At 39.9% G+C, this 27,277-nt stretch overlaps 4 protein-coding genes across 4 annotated transcripts; 2 read left to right on the top strand and 2 right to left on the bottom strand.

Annotated features, from left to right (window-relative positions):
- The first annotated feature begins 712 nt into the window (after nt 1-712).
- Nucleotides 713-6,284, top strand: LOC117305179 (cytochrome P450 2U1-like). The gene is made up of 7 exons (XM_033789988.1): nt 713-1,064; nt 2,159-2,426; nt 2,458-2,518; nt 3,837-4,076; nt 4,938-5,127; nt 5,727-5,864; nt 6,103-6,284. The coding sequence occupies exons 1-7, from the start codon at nt 713-715 to the stop codon at nt 6,282-6,284; spliced, it is 1,431 nt and encodes a 476-aa protein (XP_033645879.1).
- A 2,209-nt stretch (nt 6,285-8,493) lies between these two features.
- Nucleotides 8,494-11,293, bottom strand: LOC117305170 (cytochrome P450 2U1-like). The gene is made up of 6 exons (XM_033789976.1): nt 10,942-11,293; nt 10,309-10,700; nt 9,801-10,040; nt 9,199-9,388; nt 8,943-9,080; nt 8,494-8,698 (listed from the first exon to the last, which is right to left on the bottom strand). The coding sequence occupies exons 1-6, from the start codon at nt 11,291-11,293 to the stop codon at nt 8,514-8,516; spliced, it is 1,497 nt and encodes a 498-aa protein (XP_033645867.1). The 3' UTR covers nt 8,494-8,513.
- A 949-nt stretch (nt 11,294-12,242) lies between these two features.
- LOC117306947 (very long-chain acyl-CoA synthetase-like) lies at nt 12,243-20,520 on the top strand. Its single transcript, XM_033791536.1, has 9 exons — nt 12,243-12,771; nt 13,466-13,687; nt 14,549-14,707; nt 15,479-15,600; nt 16,233-16,427; nt 17,352-17,445; nt 17,584-17,782; nt 19,146-19,243; nt 20,196-20,520. The coding sequence occupies exons 1-9, from the start codon at nt 12,273-12,275 to the stop codon at nt 20,501-20,503; spliced, it is 1,896 nt and encodes a 631-aa protein (XP_033647427.1). The 5' UTR covers nt 12,243-12,272; the 3' UTR covers nt 20,504-20,520.
- A 424-nt stretch (nt 20,521-20,944) lies between these two features.
- LOC117306948 (cytochrome P450 2U1-like) lies at nt 20,945-24,828 on the bottom strand. Its single transcript, XM_033791537.1, has 6 exons — nt 24,145-24,828; nt 23,266-23,672; nt 22,438-22,677; nt 22,080-22,269; nt 21,712-21,849; nt 20,945-21,152 (listed from the first exon to the last, which is right to left on the bottom strand). Exons 1-6 carry the CDS (start codon nt 24,494-24,496, stop codon nt 20,953-20,955), a joined length of 1,527 nt encoding a protein of 508 aa, XP_033647428.1. The 5' UTR covers nt 24,497-24,828; the 3' UTR covers nt 20,945-20,952.
- Between the last annotated feature and the right edge of the window lie 2,449 nt (nt 24,829-27,277).

Here is a 27,277-nt window from a genome sequence, read left to right as displayed (position 1 = left end):
TTTTATAATTTTACGACAGTGGATTTTTTTATGGACGAGCAATTATAGATTTAATGGGCTATAAACTTTTCTAACTGCCATAGTGTGTCAAAGATCCTTTGTACCGTAAGACAAATTAATGGCTGTGGCGTTGATTATTTCCACTTATAAAGTTTTTTTTGTACATTTTGCTTGGCCAAGACATTAATCCCTACCCACTGTAAATGAAGAATCGGTCTCACAACCTTAAGTTTACCAATACTGTTAGCAATCAGATGGGAGACTTTTTGGTGGCCTTATGGTGGCAGCAGACTACCAGGTAAATGACTTGTTCTTAGAAAGTGAGCATGCTCAGAACGACGTAAACGGAAATTTACCCGGTACGTCTGCAGACAACTAGCGTTCAAAAGACTCCAATCTACTGAACAAACAATCCAGATTACTCTTAAAATGTCCTTCGTTAGTTTTAATCAAATCCTATACCCAACTTACTTACCAAGGTCGGCCCTGGAGTACCCAACTACCTGCCCACAAATAAACTAAGGCCAGCTTCGGAGGGCTTTATTCCCGCCCATTATCCATTTCAAAGTGCGCATGCGCTCCGTCTTGGCAAACATACATATACAAGGAAAGAAGAGGGCAAAACATCAGACGATTGTGAAACATGCTCACCGAATATCAGACAACTTGTTGATAATAATTATTTCCATCTCAATTCTCCTCCATTCTCACCATGCTCAACTTAGTCTTAACGTTGTTTGAAGCTGTCAGGTTGCAGTCGGTATTCGTGTTTTTGTTTGTGTTCCTGCTTGGGTTGTACTGGACTCGCCTGCCTAAGAATCTGCCACCAGGACCGACTGGTTGGCCAGTTATCGGCAGCGCACTGGCCCTTCGCCGTGGACTATCTCATCATGTTTTCACTCATTGGTCCAAACAGTACGGGGAAGTGTTCAGTGTTCGACTTGGCGGCAAACTCGTAGTAGTTTTAAATGGTTTACGCTGCATCAAGGAAGCTTTGCACAAGCAGGCTGAAGTCTTCTCTGACAGACACAATTCGACCGTTAACAAACTGAATGGAATTAAAGGTAAGTTTTCTAAACAGCAGCATATCAGCAGCAAATATTCCAAAGAGTTCAAAGTGAATTGTGATCATGTCGAAGTTAAAGGAACACACTACACAGGTGAACATGGCGTTGTTGATCGTTAACAACTTTGTCATGCTTTTTTTTCCTTTCACAAGCCGAGCAAAGAAATCCTCACACGATTCATGTTATGTGTTTGGATGCGTGCGTGAGGTAATTGGTAGTTAAAAGCACGTTGTGGTGTTTAAAAGAGCTTGTCTCTGTATCCGGTCCCTTATGAATAAAAACATCGCCTCTGCACCTTTGTATACATTCAACAATAAGACGGAAGCTTCTTAAACTTTTTGTAACACAAAAAACAACGTCCACAGAACTACATTAAAATACACGAAAATACGTGTTTACATGCTAAAATAATTTTCTTCTCATGATCACTGAGACAAAAATTATTTCCTTAACATTGTTTTACCCAAATTCAAAAACTGCAGCACCTAGGCAAGTCAAGTCACTATCATTATCTTCAAGCGGTGTACGTTTAAAGGCAGTGGACACTATTGGTAATTGTCAAAGACTAGCCTTCACAGTTGGTGTATCTCAATATATGCATAAAATAACTAACCTGTGAAAACTTGAGCTCAATCGGTCATCAAAGTTGTGAGATAATAATGAAAGAAGAAAACACCCTTGTCACACGAAGTTGTGTTCGTTTAGATGGTTGATTTCGAGAACTCAAGTTCTAAATCTGAGGTCTCGAAATCAAATATGTGGAAAATTACTTCTTTCCCGAAAACTATGGCACTTCAGAGGGAGCTGTTTCTCACAATGTTTTATACCATCAGCCTCTCCACATCACTCGACACCAAGAAAGGTTTTATGCTCATAATTATGTTGAGTACTTACCAATAGTGTCCACTGCCTTTAAGGTAAATCTGTGGATATTGTGTTTGTTGTCCTACAAAAAGTACATAGACCCTTTAATATGAACCGTTTGATTAACCTTCATTATTTCCATTTATTGTTTAACGTTCATAGGCTCCTCTTGTATGTCGGTAAATTTCTGATGCACCAGGCAAATAAATGAATTATATTATAAACAGGTTCTATTTCCGAAGAAAGTGGTGACATTTGGAAGGTCCGTCGTCGGTTTGGTATTCAGGCTCTTAAAAGTTTTGGTATGGGCAAGAAAATCATCGAGCATTCCATCAACGAAGAATCACGGTACCTCCTCGACGGCTTCGCAGACCAAGAGGGACAACCATTTGACCCCACGCACCAAGTCGAAATTACCGTCTCGAATGTCATTTGTAAAATGTGCATTGGGAGAAGATTCAACTTTTTGGATCCAGACATCACGGAGATACTTGAGTTGATCAGGCAGCAGTTAAGATACGGCTTTTTACTCTCATTTGAAAGCAAATAGCAGACGTCTAACGGAACTTTTCTCTCGTATAGTACGGGTGAGTATTAACATAATTTAACATTAAAGCGACTGTGATCCATCTACAATTTTTAGAATTGTTCCTTTCAACGGTGACTTGAATAATATTGTAGACGATGGGTTCTGTCAGTCGAGTAATGGTTGACAAAAAGCCGGCCCAGGTCCGGTCTATACAAAAATCTACGGAAGTGTCGTGGTCGAGCGGTTAAGAGCACCGAATTCAAACTCTGGTGTTTCTGATCAGCAGAGTGTGGGTTCGAATCCCATACCGTGACACTTGTGTCCTTAAGCAAGCACTTGACCATTGCTTCGTCCTTCGGATGGGACGTAAAGCCGTTGGTTCCATGTGTTGTGTAACGCATGTGAAAGAACCCAGTGCACCTATCGAAAAGATAATGGGTTTGCCCTGGTGTTCCTGGCTGTGGCTGCTGAATGTACCTTGTAAGCCCGTATAGTAGTAGTCTTGGTGCAAGACGTTTCTCGTTTCCCTTTTCACGCACACCGCGGCCAATTCACCAACAGCGCCCGCACCGACTCAATCCGCACCGACTCACGTGACTTAGTTCACTCACCGCTCCCCCGGAGGAGCGGTGAATGAACTTAGTCACGTGAGTCGGTGCGGATTGAGTCGGTGCGGGCGCTGTTGGTGAATTGGCCGCGGTGTGCGTGAAAAGGGAAACGAGAAACGTCTTGCACCAAGACTAGTATAGTAGTAGTAGGCCTCCATTCGTCTCGAAAGGCGATGGACTTGTAACTGGGGGACATTGTTCGGCTAGGGATGGCACTTGTGTTTGTGACTTGTAAGGCCTACTCGGGAGTGGCAGTCCCGATGGCAGCCCCGAGAGATGAATGTTGAAGCAGCAGTTGGCATATTATGTTTCCTCTGACAGCGTTTTGCATTGGGTTCACCGTATAAGGTGCTAAATAATAGGGTCTCAGAATGTATCCCTTCAATAACCTATCTTTCTGAAAAGCGGCTTCAGTACCTTGTTGGTAGATACTTGCGCTATATAAGACTTCGATAATATTACCTTGGGTTGCTTCAGGTCTTTTTCCTTTTGTTGCAGTACTAATAAAAATTATGTTAACCCAAATGTAAGGGAACTGGGACATTTACCGGCAAAATGTCATGAAAAAAAAACGTACACTTAAAAAACACTAATAAAACATCAGAAAAGTGCAGGCGTTGAACCACCACCAAACCGGATCACTTTAGTCGTTATTTTACTCATGGGAAAAGAAAAGCAACTAGTCTTGTTCAAACTGTTCTATTTTATCAAAAGGTGTACCTGACTTTTAGAGAACATACCTTATCTTCAATTCCTCTACCCTTGCAGGAACATCGCGATTCTCACGATAAAAATGACATCCGGGACGTTATTGACCTGCTGTTCGCAGAGGTCGAGAAACGTAAAACCAGCGGCAGAGTCGACGGTCGATTCGAGAAAGACTCCTTTGATGACGAAGCCATAAGAGGAAATGTTTTTGGCTTGTTTATTGATGGAACAGAAACAACATCAACAACATTACTGTGGTTGGTGATGTTTATGGCGCTCCATCCGAATATACAGAGAGAGGTAACATTTAAAATTTCTGTCTGGCGTATTATTTATGTCAATCTTGATATGAAAAGTATGGATTTAAGAGAGATATCAAATCTTGCTCTTTACTTAACCGTTGACATTTTGTCAAAGACCGCAATTGACTGATCACAATACCAGTGTTTCTTAGAAGTAGACGGTTTCAAAACATACCATTTCAGATAAGAAGTGTAAAGGTTTTAAATGGGTTTGTATAACAGTTGATTGACATCAGATAAAACTTGACTACTTACAAATGATACTAAAAAATGGACACAATTGAAACTCAAACAATAATAATCAACCATTTGAGATTATCGTTAAAAACTTCGTTAAACTGAAGTGAATTTACATTGAATTGCAACATTGGACCGGTCATTGAAACCCTTGACCGTTTATCTACGACCCTACGACCAACTGACAAAAAGTTCGTCGAGAAGGATAAACTTATACAGAATACATCACCTTTCTATCTTAATTGCTCTCATAAGAAAAACAAGTTACATCAATAAATCAATAAACAAACGAAAGTTAAATATTACATATAATTTTATTACAAACATTGGGTGGGTTCTATTAGCTCCCCTGGGTCGACCCCGCGGCAATCACCCGAGGGCGAGGGCACTTTGGTGCTTTTGGAGTCTTGCTACAAGAGCTACGAACGACCACTCACCCTCTCGTGGTGACGTCCTGCACCTAAGGCCAGACCCAAGTGGCCCACTCCACAAGCAGGGCACTTGGGGCTAACTCGGGTGAGCCCCTGTAATGACGTCAGAGCTAGAGCTATTCGAACGTACCGGGGGCATACCGGGGCAGACCCACGGAAGCCAATAGAACGCACCCTATATCATTCTACAGGTTCAGTCTGAGATTGATGACGTCATAGGAGGGAGTCGCCAGCCATCAATGGCCGACAGTCCGTACATGCCGTACACGAACGCCGTCATCTTGGAAACTTTGCGCATTCGACCGGTTGGTCCCTTAACAATTCCTCACCAAACCAAAGAAGAAACAACGCTGAACGTCTACACTGTGCCAAGAAACACATGTAAGAAATAGCTATCAAAGCAAGATAACAAGGTGGAGAATTATACGTTATGATCAGCTAATTATTTTAAGGGGTGACAGGTTGAAGAAATGTTATGGGTTAGTTCACCACTGCCACTGTACTCGATGTACCGGTCGGTTACTCGCAGTGTGGTGGTATGGTGCCTTTTACGGAAACGTTTAAACGCGTTTGGTAGTTGGAAAATTGTAGATAATACCGTAAACTAACCTGTGAAAAGTTGATTTGAAATGGTGGTACCGTTTTTTTGAGATATTACCAAAAATCTGGAGCGGTTTTGTTCACGCAGAAAGAGTAATCAGCTATTGAAATACATTAGAGGCGTTTTAATACTGCGTTTAACGATTCTTACACTCAGTTTTTTTGTTCCATAACCACAGTACTTCGAATTGAAATGTTTCTCAAAAAGCATTAAACTGTCCAAAAATGCGGTACTTCTTATTCCGTAAGTTTGGTATGTCTTTCATTTTCAGAGTCTTTACCAAAATGTACACCACCCCTCTAAGATTGTGTTTTACCCCTGCCCAATAGGCTGATATTGGTTTGGTACTAAGCATTAAGGTTGATATGTTTACCCGCAGGTGTGTTGATTAACACCTGGGCAGTACATCATGATCCTGCTACGTGGACAGAGCCAGAGAAATACAACCCAACCCGTTTCCTCTCTGCTGATGGCAAGAGTGTCGTTCAGCATGAATCGTACATTCCATTTGGAACAGGTATTACACATTTATAACTCCCCCTTCTTTCAAAACAAGCATTAAGTTTCACCCCGTGTAGCGCCCTCTCTTGTGATAATCTGTTCATCTTTCTTACGGGCGAAAGATAATTAAATTCCCGTGTTTACTTTAATAAATATGTTATCAATTTATCGTAGCCACCTTCAATACTCTGGGTGAAGTTATGATTTTATAATGGTCACCCCTAAAATAACAGTTTTGGAATTGTGTGTTTTAGGTCGACGTCACTGCGTGGGGGAAAGGCTCGCCAGAACAGAACTCTTCCTTATTTTTGTCAACCTGCTCCAGCAGTTCAGCCTCGAGTTCCCGGCAGAGAAACTTCTGCCCTCAAAGGAAGGACTGTCTGGCATCATATTAAAGCCCGGTCCATTTGAAATATGCGTCACCAGACGCACCTAAAGCTCCTTCTAATTTACTCTTAGAAATGTGGTAAAAGATTCCTTTTAGATACTCTCACATCAGGTAAACTATTTAGATGTCAGTGGTAGTTTAGTTACTAATGCGGATACAGCAATGTACTCCGCCAAAGCTGTTCTTAATACTAAATACTTAAAAAAGGTGTTTGCTTGGGTACTTTTCATGAAATTGTTTTACTATTTTCTCAAAAAATACATCACCTCAGCAAGTAATAATTATTATCTTAAAACCGAGATAAAGTTTCATGTAAATCTGTGGAAACTTTCTGAAACAGAAAACACCTGAACCCTTTAAAGACCAGCCGCAACGCACCGGATTCCAGTAGGTTTTACTGCCCTTGTGTCGTGTCTTACCCAGTATAGATAAAGGGAGTATAGATGAATGGAACACCGGGCACTTGAGCACAGTTAAATCATCATTTTGGTCAATTATTACATCATTGTAAAAAGAAATAGAGGTCGTCACTTAATTATTTGGTAGGGCAGTAAACTGCAAATAATGACGTCATCGTAAATAACGTTCGGTATAAAGTGTAGAAACTATGGGGTCAATGTGGTTGAGCAATGGGAGACTTTGAAACGCTATGTGGCAGCAGACTTACCAGGTACATTTCCACAGTTACGTAGTTCTGAGTGTGCGCACATGACCGAGAACAATGAATTTTCCCTGGTAAGTCTGCTGCCACCAAGCGTCCCAAAAAGTCTCCCATTCTTGTTGCACAAAGATCAACAATGAAGCACTTGTATGGAGGTTAACTTGTTAAATAAATATGTTTTATGATCGGGGTCGGGGCTCGAGACCAAATGTACCCCCCCCCCCCCGAAAAGCCTTGGACACTAATGGTAATTACTCAAACAAAAATTTAATAGCGTAAGAACTTACTTGGTAACGAGCAATGGAGAGCTGTTTATAGTATAAAACATTATGAGAAACGGTTTCTTTTGAAATAACGTAGTTTTTTTTAAGAAGTAATTTCTCATAAAAATATTTGAACTAAATTCATTATTTAAACAACACAATCCTATGTGAATATGAATTTAGTTTGAGAAAAATAGTCTAAAGGCAAAATGAAACATTCCAACTTAAACTGTGTGAAATTCAGTACGCAGTATTCATGGAATTTAATACAAGGTATAATACATCAAAGAAATAAGTTTCAAGGATCTTGTTGTTTTGCGGTTGCTGTGGAAACCAGCCCTTTTATAGGGGAGAATACAAAAGTCGAGCAGGTAACTTTAAATCTGACAAGGATTCAAGTAAGTACACGTGTACGGTGCGTCTCGGCATTATTTTATTATTCAGATATTTTTTACATTAAAAAAAGGATATATTTATTGTTAAAAGTATAAACTGTCATCTCAGATGTGTAAAACCAGACCCCCACCAATGATAACAATATAGGTAGGCCAATATGTTTCTTAAAAGGACATTGAATTCAAACACTATAAAAATCACACAACAGAAAACATTAAAACACCAACAATCGAGAACCTCGCAAAATCAACACCAATAAAACACAATAAAAACAGAAGGCAGTGACAACAATAAATAACCCTTAATCCCAACACGAATGGATTTAAAAACCCTCTCAAGCCAAATATAAAACGAATACCAAAAGAGCATCCTTTTAAACCATGACACAGGGGTTAAACATAATAAAACACTAATTTAAACTACACAATCCTATGTTCATGCAACGCAATTTAGGTCTCTGAAAGATTGATCATTCTCGGTGCTACATAGAGTTTTCTCCGTCAATTTCGGCAAATGAGCAACCACCAAACAATTCTATTTCGCACGAAATCGAATGCTACAGAAAAGGGTCATTCGATTTCGTTTCATGATTAGTCGAATGTAATGTTGCGTCATTCGATTTAACAAAATAATCAATCGATTTAACAATCCATCCAAGCAGCATTCAAATTCGCAGACGCTTTTTGAGGCGTGTGACTCGACTCAAACCGAAATTGAATGGCCGAATTCTGAATTTGAAACGCAGTTACAGCTGGAGAGACAAAAAAGCTTTAATTCGAGAGCGTGAAAATGAATTTGACTGCTCATCTGCCAAAAAGGACCAAGAAAACCTTTATATCAACTTAAAAAACTTCACGAAAACAGAAAAAAAAGATATTAACAAATATAAATTCTACACGGCAATAAGCAGACTGCACGAGGCTTGATTGACAGAGCGCAGATCCAAATCTGAAACATTTATGTACGTCTGATGGTGCCACACAGTTCGTATGGTCTCGGGCCAAGTATAGCACCAGCCGATCCATCCTGTGACGGGGTCGCTTTACCCTCTGGAAAGGTAACAGTGAATCGTTGAAGGATGTTGACAAAGAAAATAAAGAGCTCGGATTTAGCGAGATTTTCTCCCATGCAGGCACGGCGACCTGTAAATAATTTCAAAAATAAACTGTTGTGTTAGACTATGGCGAAATGTGGTAAACTAAGCCTTTACGATTACACTCTTCGGCTTGCATTCATTCGCAATGGAAGACTTTGGAACACGAATGAGGGGCATCAGATACATCGGGAAAATTGTCATGCTTTTATCTGGTAAGTCTGCTGCCACCCAGCGTCCCAAAAGTATCCCTTTTCTGCCTGATGTGAAAAGAAAAGAAAACCATTTCCTACCTGTTCCAAATGTAATGAGTGACCCATGTTGAATGACACTCTTGCCATCAGCAGAGAGGAACCGGGCTGGGTTGTATTTTTCTGGCTCTGTCCACGTCGCAGGATCATGGTGTACTGCCCAGATGTTGACAAACACGCCTTTATACATATATATAAGAAGAAGCAGATATGGAGAGACAATTTACAACTAAAAGAAAGTCGTGTCTTGTTTAAATTTTCATTTAAATAAAAAGCTAATATTTTGAAAGCTACTTACACGTGTTTGACGGAATTGTGTACCCGTCCAGCGTCGTGTCGTCCCTAGTTTTGCGGGGAATAGCTAAAGGCGCCACAGGACGCATGCGTTGCATCTCCATTATAACGGCATTAGTGTACGGCATGTTAGGACTGTCGGTCATTAGTGGTTGACGACTCCCTCCAATGGCCTCATCAATTTCAGACTGGACCTGTTTGGTAATCACGATGGAGCATCCATTATAAGCTCAATTCTACTGTACACATTATTTTGACTAATTGGATGGGGCTTCATTCGATGTTCACGAATATTACAAGCCTGGGTTCTCAAAATATGATTTTGGGCACGGGATCACGGTCAACCAAAAGGGAACTTTTGGGACGCTAGGTGGCAGCAGACACGCCAGGTAAAACCTGGAAAGTCTGCTGCCACCTAGCGTTCCAAAGTATCCCATTAAGCCCTTGACGGGGCTCAGGGGATGCTAATCGAGCACACGCGATAGGTGAGCTCAAACATCTGACACCAATATAACTATAGCCAAGTTGAGTAGGAACTCAAGACATGTCAAAAGAAACAATAAAACATAGCAAAACATGATCCACAAAAGTTTAAAATGACTGTACCTTCTTTTGCACATCAGGATGTAGAGCCATGTACATCAAAGTCCAAAGCAGAGTTTGGGTCGTTGTATCGGTACCAGCGATGAATAAAAATATAACACTTCGAATAAGTGCACCGTCGTTGAAGAACTCCTTCTTATTTCGACCACCATGTTTTTCCTTGCTCTTTGACTGCTTGACCTCGGCTATTCCCATGTCAATAATATCCCGGATGTCATTTTCATCATATGATTGATGGTGGTCCTTGAAGTGTAAAATTAGAAAGATGCACATACAACAAAGTACGATGATAAACTCTGGGAAATGAACACTTTAGACTACTTAAAACATCACCATCGAGATGAAAACATACACATGAACTGGTAAAACATAAATCCCCGTACCCCCGCCCCCCCCCCTTCGGTCAGAGAGGGGCGTCGGGAGAGGTTTGTTGTGGATAGTGCACAACATAATGCTATAAAAAGAAATACAAAGAAGGCAATATTTGAATGAATTAACATGCATTTTATACCTGGACTATTTTACGGACAAAATCAATGATGAATTCGGCATTTCGTTTTGTCCGAGCTTCAGACGCAGCCGACTTAAAGTTAGCAAACAGAGACGAGCTATCGGACAATTGCTCTCCGAGAATAGCAATAAGCTCAGCGAACTTGGGGTCGGAGTAGTCAAACCTGTAACCGAAGCAAATTTTACAAATGATGTTGGAGACGGCATTATTGATGAGGTGTGTGGCATCGAATGGTTTTCCTTGTTTGTCAGCAAAGCCGTCGAGGAGGTACCGTGATTCCTCGTTGATGGAATGCTCGATGCTTTTCTTGCCCATACCAAAGCTTCTCAGAGCCCCGAGACCAAACCGACGACGCTCCTTCCAAACAGTGCCATTTTCAAAAACGACACTGCCTATTATAAAGGAGACAATAAAGTCACAATGTTATACGTCCTTACCCATTTAATCACAAATCATCGAAATCATCCATGATTGTTGGTTATACTATGGTTAATACTATAAATAACCATCTATTCTGTTATTTCATATCTATGTATTGTCATGATTATGTGGAAAATAAAGTATTGGTAAGAGAAAAGTAAAGTACATTTTGTAAATTTAACAGGTTGTTTGTTATAAAAAAAGAGTGAAAACCTTCCACTCCCAGTAGTTTCGCAAAATCTACAACCAGTCTATCGGAGAAGTCATCAGCTTGCTCGTGCAAGGCCTTCTTGATGCTGCGTAAATCATTCAGAACTACGAAGAGCTGAGGGCCAAGTCGTACACTAAACACTACCCCATACTGCTTGGACCAATTGGTGAAAGCAATATGAGTTTCTCCTGATTTGACTTTTAGTGCACAGCCTACGACTGGCCAACCAGTCGGTCCTGGTGGAAGATTCACAGGCTGCTGAATCCAGTACAGTCCAATGAAGAACACAACGAGGAAGAGAACAGCCGTTTGCCAACCAACCATCTGGAGCAAGTCTACGATTTGGTTCAACATAATGAGTTTAGTAGTTGTTGGTGTTGTTGAAATTTGTTCAATTCTGTAGATTTTACACGTTGTAGTCGATGAGAGTATAGACTTTGGTGTTGAAAAATATAGGAGACCCACAGTGCATTCGTTTCCTTTGTGATTTATATGCACTGATGAGCATCGTTTTTCAAGTGTGACCTCAATTTTAATATACCCACAGTGCATTCGTTTCCTTTGTGATCTATCTGCACTGATAAGCATCGTTTTTCAAGCGTGACCTCAATTTGAATATATAGTTAGTCCAAATGGCTTCTGAAATTCAGTCTTTTTCGGCCTTATCTGAACCACGCATAAAAAAAACCCGAGTGTATTATGTAAAAACATGTTGCGACAACGCCCTCAATTGGTGCCCACGGTTATGTCGCGATTGTCTGTAGAATCAAGTTGAAAATCCGACTTGAGTCAAGACTATTGTTTTAACATCACGCAGTATAGCTGTGATGACACATGGCCAAAGAGCAATAAATAACAGGGAACCCATATCTAAGATAAACCATCATAGAGCAAACAAGTACGTTTTGGTTTATCTAATGAGATAATGCATAATACCTGTTTTTACAGCCATCAGTGTACTGGAGCCGAAGCACTCAAAACAGTGACTACAGTAAACCTGAACAGCACAAGTGGGTCTGTGGGTTTGAACCCAGGTTTATGTGTGCTGTTGTTGATCCAGTCACACCATTCTGTGCGATCCTTTCGCTCCAGTAAACAGAGTTCTACTGAGATATTGTTGTCAAAAACCTTACATTAAATACTACACACTTTGGCAAAAAGTATTCGTTCTAACGTATGATTGAATGCTTATTACATGACAGCATAAAGGTCAAGCTTGTTTGGGTTGCACTGACTCTTCCAATAAGTGTGTCGGTCAACAGGTTATCAAGGCATTTGCAAACTAGTACATAGGCCATTTTGTTTGTGTTACACACTGGTGACTGTTCCAATTATGTCTGACAGTCGAAAAGTTGCCAAGGCAGTCGCAGCTTCGTTGACCACTGGTATCCCAGTTGCCCTCGCCTCGTACCTCCGTCTCAAATACGGACCTACGGTGTTTCAGGACATAGGTGAAATCATGAGGACAAAATCACTGGAAAGGACCCAGGAGACTCTGCAACAACGAGGAATCAAACTCATGGACTTCTTCGAGGAGCATGCACAGAAAACACCAGAGAAGGCTTTCGTTTTGTACAAAGACGGGGTTCATACTTATGGTGACTTGGATAAAGAAGCCAACAAGTTGGCTAGATTCTTACATCGACGTCGGACGTTAGCTTGTGGAGATACTGCAGCTATTTTCATGATGAATGAACCCAGTTTCATTCTTACTTGGTTGGCCTTCAACAAACTGGGTCTGAAGATTGCTTTCTTGAATTATAATCTCAGAGGGGATGCACTGCTGCATGGTATCAGAGCTTGCAAGGTGAAGGCGATTACATGTGGCAAAGGTATATTAACTTTAAGTTTCAAACAAAATGACGTAATGGAAACAACCCTACTCTAGTTGACGGGGGTGTAAATAACAGAATGTGGGTTCGAATCCTGGCCTGGCCAGTCGCGACACTAATCATTGAGGAAAGCACTTTTTCATAATTGCTTCTTTCCACATAGGAGTACATAATGGGTACAAACGATAGCTGGAGGGGAGTAACCTGGGTATTGACACCGGCCCGATGAGCAAAATGAGCGGGACAGACTTTTAATAAATCTGACTGCACAAAATCACTTCATAGTGAATTAATAACTAATTTTAACGTCAAATATTTAGCCCCTCGAGATTGGTTGGAATTTTTGTTATCAACGTTGTTTTTGTCCCTTGTTTTAGTTATTGATATCTGCAAACTTCCAGACTAAACAAATTATAATATTCTCAGCCTTGTAAAATAGCAATGTTTATTGGTTACTTTAAAGTTATTGTTATGGCTTGGTACTCAGTTCATGAAATATATAAATAAATGTGAGTTTGAATTGAAAATTGGACCTTCAGATGAACATATCTTTATAAAGATGAACTTTGTTTCGCCAAGTGTAAACAGTACCACTGCCAACTACAGCACCACTTAAAATGTGTATTGAAAATTGTGTTTATATAATAAATACACTCATAGCATAAATTAATCTGACGTTTCTTTGTGTATCCAGACACGCTTCTAATTGAGGCTCTAGACTCTATCATGACTGAACTAGATGCCATGGGCGTGGAGGTTTTGGTGATTGGGAAAGTCTCACCAGAGGGAGCCCTTCCTGATCGAATGACCCATGTGGATACTTGGAACGAACGCAGCGATCCTATTCCAAGGAATGTACGTGATGAACTACCAAACGATGTCGATGCTCTGTACATATTCACTTCTGGGACAACAGGTCAGCCATTTTTTTTTTCGTACCCATGAGAAGGCCTGGTCACACAGACCAAAAAATTAAAAATGCACGCCCTCGATTGGTTGAATAAGGGTGGTTGTATTCTGCGTGGAGCCTAGCAATTCAACCAATAGACCGTGTTCTCTTTGCGTTTTATCGTTATAGTTTTCGTTATTACTGCAGGGGTGACTCGGCCTTTAGGCCGTGTCTGAATAAGCGGCTACAGCTATCGGCTACGGCTAGATATCCGCCTCATTATGCGTTGAAGTATGGTCCGTACATAGCAACACCCTTAGCAACAGCCGTAGCCGTTGCAGCCATCTTGGATTCGGCCTAAATGTATTATACACTCAAAGACAATGTTCATGTCTTCCGTGATAATCAACCATTGTATCTCTTTTTCTTTTACCGTTTTTACTATACATTATTCTTCCATTTGTCCATTTTATTGCAAAAATACATTTAACTTCATGTGTAAACTAAACTAAACTAAACTGTGTAGGCCTACAAGAAATATCAACCCCGGATAAGATATGGGTTAATCCGATGTGTGAGTGTAAAAGAACGTTGTGAAACCCAAGCACATTATTATCAGCATGAAACAGATTGTCCTTAATTTCCGTTGTAACGGCTGAAAGTTTTCCCGTTTGCTATCCCTTTTCGTCCAGGTTTTTTTTCCTTTCAATTATGACTTCATATCTTTAGGAGAAATGATTTCAAAGGAAAACAAATGATTATTCATTGAAATTTATAAATCAATGTACTTATTATCACCAATTATGTTTAGTAACCTCACAACAAAATAATGTACTTAGACTTTGATATCAAGGTTGTGTAATGTGCCTGTTGTTTTTGTCATCCAAGGGCTTCCTAAACCAGCGAATCTGTCCCATAATCGCCAGACCCGAAACTCTTTCTTGCTGTCCAAAGTGGATTTGACGCCAGATGACGTCATGTACACCTCTCTACCTCTTTACCACAGTGCTGCATACACTTTAGGGCTTACTAATGTAGTAAGAGTAGGTAAGGAGGGTGTTTTATATATAAGGGTTAGCTGCTTTGCGTTTAATTGTATACGCCAGCAGAAAGCCTAGAAAAGGACCAATTAACTGGTCCCCTGTCCTTATCCGCAATGATAAGGACATTTATTGGTTTTACATAACCAGCGAAGGCATAGGATACAACTTACATTGTGTCACATTTATTACATTTTTGTAATTACTTTTTTACATTAAATGATGTTGTATAAAATAAACGTGTACGTAGACTTTGATGGCGAAATGATTGCGAGATCAACGGAACGGTACACCCATACCACGTGACCGTCAGAATCTTGATATACTCTGGCGTAATGCAAGAGTCTCGAAATGCGAGTCTCAGACGTTCAGGCAAGACTTTTGGTGACACGACGATAAATTCTTAAGTACGAGATCTCACTATGCACAGCCTCAATTCCCGTAATAGCATAAGTTCAAGTTAAGACATTTATCTCATATTGACATCCTCAATGACAGTGAATACAATTTGTATGAGGACAATGTTATACATTCTTTGCAACATAATCAGTATAACATGTTTACCGTAATTAAGCTTCAAATAAATTTTACTAGAAGTGTACACTAATGGACTGTTAACAACATCACTCTATATTATGTCAACATGTAGGAAACAAGGTGTAGCCTATAGCTTTGCTACCTTTCCCTAGAAAACTGGGTAGTGGTCCCTAGATAACAACACTTTAAATCACACTACGTTTAAAACCCTTCTGAATTACCCTTGTTCTGCCTCCATCAGGTGGCACTATCGCTATCTCTAAGTTCTCAGCGAGTCGATTCTGGGATGACATCCGCAAGTATCGAGCAACTAGCTTCCAGTATATTGGGGAGATATGTCGCTATCTGCTAGCACAACCTCTGGTGAGATCACAATATGAATTACTTTACAGGACGCTGCGCACTTTTATGAACTCAGATGTGTTACGTTTAATACTGCCTGAGCAAGTCACAAAACACTTGCAAAGGAACTTCACATTGTTTGTTTGATGAAGGAACTTGATGCTGATATAGATAACACCTTAACTACAACGAAAGCTGCATTTGGAAAAATAATCTTCTAAGAAATTATCTCCATGTTATTGACATTGTCTTAAACAATTGCAGAAGAAGTTGCATAATAGATGTAACTGGTCTGAGCAGGATAATAAACGTGGCCCTATTTCATAACGTTAAGCAGAAAATACTGCTTGACAAATTTCTTTGCTAAGCAATCATTGAGTTGGGCACCAGACAAGACAATGTGTACTTAATGCATTTTTGTGCTTAGCAAGTTGGGCCATGGCATCTCCGGGGTCATAGTACTTGCGGACTGCCTTTAATACCGAACTGATCTATCCAACACTTTGGTTACGATAGCTCAGTCGGTAAGTGCTATGTATAATAAATCTGGGGGTAGAAGGTACAGGTCCATCTCTGTAGTTATTGTTCTTTCATTCTACCCAATAATAACAAAACAAAACAAACCATCCTCCCTTTTCAAAATTTATTTATAGCGTCCAGACGACGGACAACATAGAATCCGCTTTGCCCTCGGGAATGGACTTAGGTCAGATATATGGAAGGAATTCCAGGAGCGATTCAACATTAGTCATGTTGCTGAATTTTACGGCGCTACAGAGGCTCCGTATTTATCAATGAATATGGATGGCAAAGTGGGGAGTGTTGGGAGATACCACGGTATTTACAGGGTAAGATATAATGAAAGTGAAGTTTGAAGCTTTTTTGTGGTGTGGATCATGAGGAGAAATTGCGGTTTGACAATTGGAGACTTTGGAACGCTAGGTGGCAGCAGACGCACTTTACCGAGAACAATGGATTTTACCTGGTAAGTCTGCCGCCACCAAGCGTCCCAAAAGTCTCCCATTAAGTATTTAGTAACTTAAACTATGGAAGTTATGTATGACGCTTTGCATTGTGTGGCTCATAAAATGACGCTTTGCATTGTGTTGCTCATAAAATAAGGAATTATATAGTAAATAAAATGGAAGTGATGATTGAAGCTTCGCGTGGTGTGGAACACAAGGCAACTGGACAGTATGAGTAGGCCTAGTTTGACATAATGGAAGTGATATTAGAAGCTTTAGGTGGTGTGGAGCAAAAGGAAAACTGAACGTATCATGGTTTTGACAGGATAAGATAAAATGATGGTGTTTGAAGCTTTGCATGGTGTGGATTATAAAGAAAACTAGATATGCCATGGTATGGGTATAGGGTAACAGGCCATTTGAAAGTGATGTTTGAAGCTTTGTGTGGTGTGGAGCAGAACGAAAACTAGATACAGCACGGTATGAGAGTAAGATAATGGAGGCCTTGTTTGAAGCTTTACGTGGTTTGGAGCAGAAGGAAAACTAAACAATCCGTGGTTTTGACAGGATAAGATATGATGAAAGTGATGTTTGAAGCTTTGCAAGATGTGAATTTAAAGAAAAATTATTCATCATTGTTTGATAATGATAAGATATGATGAAATTGATTCTTGAAGTTTTGTATGGTGTGGGTCATGAGAAAACATCTTATCGTTGTTCGTTACCAAGTAAGTTTATCAAACGTGTTCAATGCCTCTAATTAACCACGACCACCAAACTGTTTGTGTACCACCTTTTATCTGGCAGGATTTAACCGATATATTTGATATCGTTCGATGTGACGTCGAGTCCGCTCAACCACTTCGCGGTGTGGACGGAAAATGCATCCCAACACCTCCAGGTATTTCTCGTTTTGGTTAATTAAACCATTTTAAGTGGTTTGAACCTGGTTTAAACCATTTTGTTTTTAAAACCATTTAATGGTTTCAAATATTTTGGTTTAAACAAAAATAGTGGTTTTTATGTTTTATGTTGACAGGCAAGACAGGTTTGATGCTGGTTCGATTAAACAAAGGCCGTCAATTCGAAGGCTACCTGGCAGATAAAGCGACGAATGAGAAGAAACTGGTGAGGAACGTGAGAAAGGAAGGTGATGTGTTTTTCAACACTGGGGATTTGATGATTCATGATGTAGACGGACAATTGTACTTCAAAGATAGACTTGGAGATACGTTCAGGTTGGTTCATGTTCGTAGCATTTTACCTTAGTTGCATAGGATGACTACTAATGGGAGACTTTGGGACGCTAGGTGGCAGCAGACTAACCAGGTAAATTTTCATTGTTTACGTAGTTCTGAGCGTGCGCACATGACCGAGAACAATGGATATTACCCGGTAAGTCTGCTGCCACCAAGCGTCCCAAAAGTCTCCCAATAGTGACACCTTTTATACTAAACTTGATTATGTTGATATGAAACTCACTTCTTCAAGAGAATTTGTTTCATTTCATTTCATTTCATTTATTAATTTCAGAGGTAAAGATGCAAAGTACAGAAAATAAGAATTGTGAAGAAAACATACACAAACAAATAGGAGAAAGAACAAACAAAAAGTAGCACCCCTGAAGTAAACTAAATTACTATCGAGTTAATCTCCTGAAGCCACAATTTAAGAACAGACAATATTAAAGGAAATTAGATGGAGATTAATAAAACAAGGCATACAGTATAACAATATAGAACTATACATGCAATTAAAACTACAAAAGCACAAAATGGGCATTGAACAAAATTAATATCAATTTGGTGAAAGAGAGATTCTGGTTAATTGCAATGTTTCTGACCAGTTTCTTCTCGTTCGTCGCTTAATTACCTGCCAGGTAGCCTTCGAATTGACGGCCTTTGTTTAATCGAACCAGCATAAACAAAATATGAATATTGCGAATAAAAACATGCTACAAAGGTACTTTGATGGGTAAAGGCAACTGGATTTTAGAACAATTTGCTAAGGTGTCCTATTATAAGTATATTTTTTCTATGAACTAAGGAGATACATCACGATAAGAGAGTACTGTGGTTTGTTTTTTCTTTGACATGGCCAATAATAAGGTAATTTTATTGTTCGGTTTTATGAGCATGTTTATTATAATAATAATAATAATAATTTTTTAATGTCTCCAATTGCTAATAAAAAAAATTATCTGTATATGTTATGCGGACAATAAAGAATTATAATCCAATAAACTTTTCTGTGTCAAGCCAGTGAATGAATAACGGACTGTAAATATAAATGTCCAAACTGTGGGGTCGAGGCGGTTTTTTTGCAACCTCTTACAACTGGGCGCACAGTTACGTGTACTTTCATAGTAACTGTAACTAAACTGAGATTATGCGGCCATTTTAAGGCTGTACTTTCGCAGACTACATAAACTTCAGGAATACAAACACAGAAGAAACTAACATGAGCTGAAACCATAACCAGAAATAGACCTGTGAGACTTTCTATAACCAAATTCACTCACCCTTCCCCTTCCCATCTGCACTTTGCTGAGGTTGTTGTGGCTGTCGCACCTTTAGTATAAGTCAACCATTTTAATTTCAGGTGGAAAGGCGAGAATGTTGCCACGACAGAAGTTGCTCATGTACTCAACCTGCACCCTGATGTACAAGAAGCTAATGTCTATGGAGTGCGTGTGCCAGGTAGGAATCTTAGTAAACAATTAAGGACATGTTTTGCTGGAGCGCCCCTAGTTAATGTTGTCACTTTGACTTGTTGGTACGCTTTTTTGTCTAGTTTGTTTGTATCTTACTGTTGACACTTTCATGTATTGCCTGGATAAGTTTCAACTTATTTGCAAGCTTGATTATTAAGTACGTTTGGGAATTATGTTTCATCAAAGATCGACAAGTAACAAACCGATTTCATACACAACTGATTCTGGCAGAGCTCTGTCATGCCTCTTTCATCCTAATCAATGGTCCCTGTTGAAACACCCCTGAGACGTGAGCAATGGTCCAGTTTCGGATATCAGGGCATTGAGCTCACCAGAGTGCACAACGTGGTTCAGACATGGACATTATTGAAACGTGTCAGCAGCGGCCCAGGATTTTAACAATCACAAACATTGTCAAACTAATGTTTGTCAATTCTGTAAATTGACACTTGATCTGAGAACGAGCAGTTTGAATTAGGTCCGTCCTTCGTTTAACGAAAACAAATTCAGATGAACAACTATTTGAGACAAAATGTTTCAAAGCAAAGTTTATTTATCTGGACAAAATGCAAGAAGGATTGACCTTGATTCGTCTATAGAAGAATTACGACCGTTTTCGCTTGTCATGATTATTTTACAATTTGGCCCAATTCTACAGAGCAGCTTAAGCAGAAAATATTGATTGACACATTTCTGTTAAGCAGAAGTGAGCAGGATACCAGTCACAAGATGTACATGTGACATGGTATTTAGGCTGGTAACCCTATTCTGGTAAGCATACTTTAGTTGTGCTTAACTGCTTTGTGCGCTTACAGCTCTATGAAATTGGACCCTGTAGGTATGCACGCAGGAAATAATGTGCAATGACAGAAAAGGTTACAACACTTTAGACATTGAAATATGCTCAATACAGTATTGTGTTCTGTTTCCTCGTACAGGGCATGATGGCAAGGCAGGCATGGCCGCCATTGTCATCATGAAAGGTCACCGACTTGATTTGCACAATATATACAGTCACGTGGTCAAGTCTCTGCCGCTCTACGCATATCCGAAGTTTCTACGCATCCTTAAAGAGATGGACATCACTGTGACCTTCAAACACAGGAAAAATGACCTGGCCAAAGATGGATTTGACCTCAATGTCATATCTGACCCCCTCTTCTTTCTGGATACAGAGAGAAAGACTTACGTTCATTTAACCAATGACCTCATCAGTAAACTTGTAGTTGGGCAGGCGAGATTATGACTTTTGGAAAAGCTGTTTCGTTTTTACTGAGTTTTTTCTCAAATTGTAGACTGTAATATTATTACAAATTCACGTTGTTGCGGTTCCGAAGTGTACCCTCAATGATGCTGATCGTCCTTATTTACAAATTTTATTTACAAACTCAGTTTAATTGTGTCCGGAGACCTTTGTCTGTTAGCCATATGTGTTGTGATGCAATGACTTGAGTTTTTTTTTTTTTTTTTTACAAAGTGCAATGAACTGGGGTCATATTCATTGATATCCTAAACAGGGACAAACACATATAAAAAAAGGGGGTATAAAACATTCCTATACAATAAAGCGTGTTCACTTGACACTCCAGTGCAATCCTCTAATGACTAATAAAGCTATTTCCACAAAGTTCCGTATGATTTTCTGCAGTTAATTTGGTTTTAAATAAAAAAAACTTGTTAAGAGGGCTTAAAGAGTCAATTCGTATGAGCTTTACTGGTGCGTCTGGTGACACATATTTCAAATGGACCGGGCTTTAATATGATGCCTGGCAGTCCTTCCTCGGAGGGCAAGGGTTTCTCTGCCGGGAACTTGAGGCTGAACTGCTGGAGCAAGTTGACAAAAATAAGGAAGAGTTCTGTTCTGGCGAGACTTTCCCCCATACAGCGACGTCGACCTGAGAGCAAGGCGGAAATTAAAACTGTTATTTCAAGGGTTACATCCACCCATGTTATACATGTGAAGAAATTATAATTCCACTTTGCATATTGAACTTGAATACTTTATGCTGAACCAATTATCATCAGAGGAATAACTTTCTCAAACTTTCTGAAAGTGTCTATTAAAATTACTTGAACAAACATTATATAAGAAAACCAATAAACCGATTGAAGTTAAACACTTAAAATAACTATTGTGTTTCTTTCGTTGGTGTTTATTTTTGGTTTACTTTTTTAAAGGGGCATGGTGATTTTTTGGGTCATAGTTGTTGCCGTGGTCGTTGTTGCTGTATTATGTTGGTGTTTTCGTAAGTTCAAACCGGGGACCTATAATAAGAGAGGGCGATAGAGTCCTCGGTTCGGGACAGGTCCACAGTTGGAGAATGTGTTACAAAGCGGTTGCACAAAATTTAAACAATGCAGACGTATAAAGCATGTTTGGAAGTGTGTGTGTGTGTGAGGGGGGTGGTCACTAGAAAACGCCCATATTCCTCTAGAAGCGCTTGTAAAACCTACCTGTACCAAATGGGATGAACGATTCATGTTGAACGACACTCTTGCCATCAGCAGAGAGGAACCGGGCTGGGTTGTATTTCTCTGGCTCTGTCCACGTAGCAGGATCATGATGTACTGCCAAGATGTTAATCAACACACCTGCGGGTAAACATATCAACCAAGACGCTTAGTACCAAACCAATTTTAGCCTATTTGGGGAAAAAGAAAACACGATCTGAATTTTGTTTTGTAACATGGCACCAAAAAGTGCGTCATCGCACGAGTGTCATCAGCTGCAGTGGAAACATTTTGTATCCCAAACTAATATACCTTGGCAGTAAGCTTATACAGTCCTTTTGCTGATCACAGCTTTGGTAGGTATTTCTTACATGTGTTTCTTGGTACAGTGTATCCGTTCAGCAGTGTTTCTTCTTTTGTTTGGTGGGGAACTGCTAAGGGAACAGCCGGACGAATGCGCAAAGTTTCCAAGATGGCGGCGTTCGTGTACGGCATGTTCGGACTGTCGGCCATTGATGGCTGGCGGCTCCCTCCTATGACGTCATCAATCTCGGACTGAACCTGTAGAATGATTTTTGCAATGGGTTTTAGGTTGAAGTGGTTGAAAGATGGGTAAAGTTATCCGTTTTATGCTTAAAGTAAACACTCTTATTATATGGATATTTGGTACATTTTCACAACAAACGGAACTACAATAAATTTAGTACTGATGAAATTATTCATTGTTACCTTTCTCTGTATATTCGGATGGAGCGCCATAAGCATCATCAACCACAGCAATGTGGTTGATGTTGTTTCTGTTCCACCAACAAACAAATCAAAAACACTCCCTCGCATGGCTACGTCGTCAAATGAGTCTTTCTCGAATCGATCGTCGACTCTGCCGCTGGTTTCACGTTTCTCGACCTCTGCGAACTGCAGGTCAATAATGTCCCGGATGTCATTTTTATCGTAAGAATCGCGATGTTCCTGGAAAGAAAAATAAACGCGTTCTTGTTTGTATTTCTGTCCCTTTCGATTTCGTACCAGAGCGAAACAGGCCAAACTGATAATACAAGGTTTTGTTTGCGCCATTTCTTATGTGGCAGGCTGCTCTGCCAGCGTTCAACAACGACTTTATAAAGCAAGCTGTTGACACGTTGAAACCTAAGAACTCTCTCCGCGTTAGTGAAGTTAATAACAATCCACTTTGAGCTAAAGACTGGCTATGTTCCTAAAAATGTAGAGGATTTATGACAAATTATATTATATTCATGTACACCTCTTAATGAAATAGAATGTATACGAATGTTTTTAAGTGTACGTATTTTCATGACAGCTTTAAATGTCTTAGTTCCCTTTACATTTGTGTAAACAATATTTGTATCGCATGGTAGGAAAAACCGGAAGAAAACCAAGGGGAAAACTTTGTCCAGACCTATAGCTTGTCTGGTTTTTTTTGTCACCCATTACTTGACCGACAAAAACCACTGTCTACAATATTAAGCCACCATTGAAAGAAAACATGTTTTAAATTGTAGCTGGATCACGCATTAATTCCAAATGTATTTTACTCACCCGTACTATACAAGAGAAATGTTCCTTGAGACGTCTGCTGATTGTTTTTACATGGGAGTAAAATGGAGTGTGAATGACACCAGGAACGTAATTAATTAATGATGTTGGCGTGCCGTAGCTTAACTGCTGCCTGATCAACTGAAGTATCTCCGCAATATCTGGATCCGAAAAGTTGAACCTTCTTCCAACGCACATTTTACAAATGACATTTGAGACGGTGATTTCGACTTGGTGCGTAGGATTGAATGGTTTTCCTTGTTCGTCTGCGAAGCCGTCGAGGAGGTACCGTGATTCCTCGTTGATTGAATGCTCGTTGCTTTTCTTGCCCATACCAAAACTTCTCAGAGCCCCGAGACCAAACCGACGACGCGCCTTCCAAATGTCACCACTTTCTTCGGAAAATGCACCTGCATATGGAACCGAATATTTGTATTATTTATTTTGGCTGGTGGATCAGATGACCACCCAACAATTGGAGTGAATGTATTTAAAACATAATAAGGAAAATAAAATAATTCACATTGAGATGCTACAGTTTTATTTCTGAAAGTTTATAAAGAAGTTAGGGAGGTTGTGCTAGTTTTTAAGAGGGGCCTGCCCCAGACAGGGTCTTTAAATTATTACACCGTGCTTCCAACCAACACTTATACACTAAAAAACATTTTCCAGATGGAAAAAGAAAAAAAAAATTTGTTTTTTTGCTAGGCTTGTGTCACAAATCTGAACAATTTAACAATTTATTTTGTTGACGTTTGGAAACAGTCACAGTTGAGTTATGTTCACCTGTGTCATGTGTTCCTTTAACTTCGACATGATCACAATTCACTTTGAACTCTTTGGACTATTTGCTGCTGATATGCTGCTGTTTAGAAAACTTACCTTTAATTCCATTCAGTTTGTTAACGGTCGAATTGTGTCTGTCAGAGAAGACATCAGCCTGCTTGTGCAAAGCGTCCTTGATGCAGCGTAAATCATTTAAAACTACTACGAGTTTGCCGCCAAGTCGAACACTGAACACTTCCCCGTACTGTTTGGACCAATGAGTGAAAACATGATGAGATAGTCCACGGCGAAGGGCCAGTGCGCTGCCGATAACTGGCCAACCGGTCGGTCCTGGTGGCAAATTCTTAGGCAGGCGAGTCCAGTACAATCCCAGCAGGAACACAAACAAAAACACGAATACCGACTGCAACCTGACAGCTTCAAACAACGTTAAGACTGAGTTGAGCATGGCGGGAGTGGAGCGGAATTGAGATGAAAATGGTTGAAGTCAAATGGTACTAGTGACAGCGAGTTCATTGTCGGTTGAATATTTCTTGTCTCATGTCATCAGCTTCTTTGTGTTCACCATGTGGTTCGACTGCCTTCCTGATCATACCAAACCCTCGAAAACAAGACCGACTCCTCGAAACAACTATAAGCCTACTTGTCACATTTTGATGCAATGTTATAACTATTATTTCGATATTATATGGAACTCAGCCTAAACTCTCTCTGTGTATAAAAACACACCAGCAAAATGTCTTACGATATTTCCGTTCATAGTGTCAGCTGTGATGTGTGTTTGTGCACGTTGCATTGCGATACAAAGGATAGGGGAGTTGAAAGGTCAAGATCAATCATTGTGTCGCTATCCGTTGTTGCTGGTTACACTATATGAGTATGACATTTGCATGTCTGTCAATTGGAGCTGTATACGCCTATCCGATTTCTATACATGGGGCATGTTTCCATACGAAGCTTTTAAAGGCAGTGGACACTATTGGTAATTGTCAAAGACTAGCCTTCACAGTTGGTGTATCTCATCATATGCATAAGATAACAAACCTGTGAAAATTTGAGTTCAATCAGTCATCGAACTTGCGAGATACTAATGAAAGGAAAAAACACCCTTGTCACACGTAGTTGTGAGCGTTTAGATGGTTGATTTCGAGACCGCAAGTTCTAAATCTGAAGTCTCGAAATCAAATTCGTGGAAAATTACTTATATCTCGAAAACTATGGCACTTCAGACGGAGCCGTTTCTCACAATGTTTTATACCATCAACCTCTTCCCATTATTCGTCACCAAGAAATGTGTTATGCTAATAATTTGTTTGAGAAATTACCAAAAAATAGTTGCCAACATAAGAAATTACTTGAATGAGCAATGGAGACCTGTTGATAGTATACAACATTGCGAGAAACGTCTCCTTCTGAAGTTTTTGCACTAAGACGCAATTTTTCACTAAAATAACACCCCAAACATTTCTAAATACTGTACAGACTTTACAGACCTGAATGCTACAATCCACGGACGACGCGAATACAGATTGCGAAAACTTTTACTGTGCTCTGCATGTAGTGTCATGTAATCCGAAATGGTTACAGACTAATAATTTATCATCCTCGTACACGCAACGGACGTCTGGGTACTGCACGCCGTGTGCTAGTCTTTCGGACTAGCGCACGGCAAACCGATGCACTATCACACAGCCGTCGTCTAGCAAAACTAAGACATATCATGTGACGCGCTCTAAACCAATGAAAAGGCAGAATATTGGTAAGGGGTGTTAAAAAGCAGTATATCAGTAGTAATGCCCAAACAGGTACCCGAACAAGGTATTTCAAAGGCCTTACAAATGCCAAAAAAAACTAGACCTGATTGCATTTGTGCACAAATGCAGAGCTGTTTCGTTAATAACATTTTCAAATTTCTCATCTGAAATTGACATTTTAATAAACAAAGCAGTTATGACCAATCCTGGCTACTTAACAAAATAATTTAGATTATACCATGTACAGTTAGCAATTAATGAGTTAAAGGTGCAACAAATGAAAACAATCATAAGAAATCATGTGATGACGTCATTATAACGTCATCACATAATTCACAAGAACTTGCCAATGTCTAACAACCTACCAAGTTTCAACAAAGTCGCATTATTACTTCGGGAGTTATACGACTTCAAAAAGTGCACCTTTAAGGCCGCGTCACGTGACCCCCGATAACGTCATCGATCTGAAACTTCACACAAATGATGCCTGCCTGACAGTAAACGTGTGTGTAAAATTTGAAGTGATTACACTAAACTTCACCACACACATCTTCAAAAAGTCCGTTTTAAGGAGTTTTCAACCTGCCGCTAGTGGGCGCTGTTGCGTTTAGTTATGTCATCGATATTTATTTTGAACTGCCCACCCTTGCTAGACACTATCATCGTTAACCCAACTTCATAACTTTTGCACATTTGAATTAGAGGGCACTTCCGGTTTCGACTGGAAGTAGAGGTCATGTGAGGTCACGCACACAAAAAAAATGAAGACCTATATTTATCCCTACCCAATCCCGCAAACAAAAACCTGCGGTCTCTTGGTTGCGTGACCCCGCGAAAAGTTCGTTGTGCGCGACGTCGGCCATGTTGAGTACTATTTCTGTTGGTAACGCGTCGTCTGCTCGCAACAGCAGACGCACGTTTGAACCGAGAAAGTTGGTTTTTCTTCGATAGACAAAATATTTGGTGAAGGTTTTCTTTCAGTATTTTATTTGATAAGACAATGAATTACATCAAGCACATAATATTTACTCCGGATAATGCAAGTCAACGCCGGTCGATACTGTGAGAAAAATACTAACGAGTTTTAATTCGTTAAAACAACAACTGTTAAAAAACAGAGATCCATATGAATTCAATCCTGCCGACTGGTCTCCAAACATTGAACTTTTCTCATCAGTGTCGTGGCCAGATATTATTAAATACCGTTACTCTGAGTGATTTAAGTCCATTGATGCACTATACAATCAAATTGGATGGGTGACGGAGGTAAAGGTGCACATCGAGGAAAATTTGTTTGTGGAAGTAAACAAACTTTGCAGTTTTACGCTGCATTTAGCAAAATTTCGGCAATGGTTACGGTATTTGGCTGTCCTTCATCGGCACTCTGGTATATTTTAGATCCAACTATCTGAAGGGGGCGATTCACGTTGACAAAATGCATTGGCATAGATTTGATTTACTTTTAGATGGTTTGT

The sequence above is a fragment of the Asterias rubens genome, chromosome 2, assembly GCF_902459465.1.
Source record: "Asterias rubens chromosome 2, eAstRub1.3, whole genome shotgun sequence".
Lineage (NCBI taxonomy): Eukaryota > Metazoa > Echinodermata > Asteroidea > Forcipulatida > Asteriidae > Asterias > Asterias rubens.
Note: the sequence above shows the minus strand (reverse complement) of the source record. Positions and strands in the feature narration are given on the sequence as shown.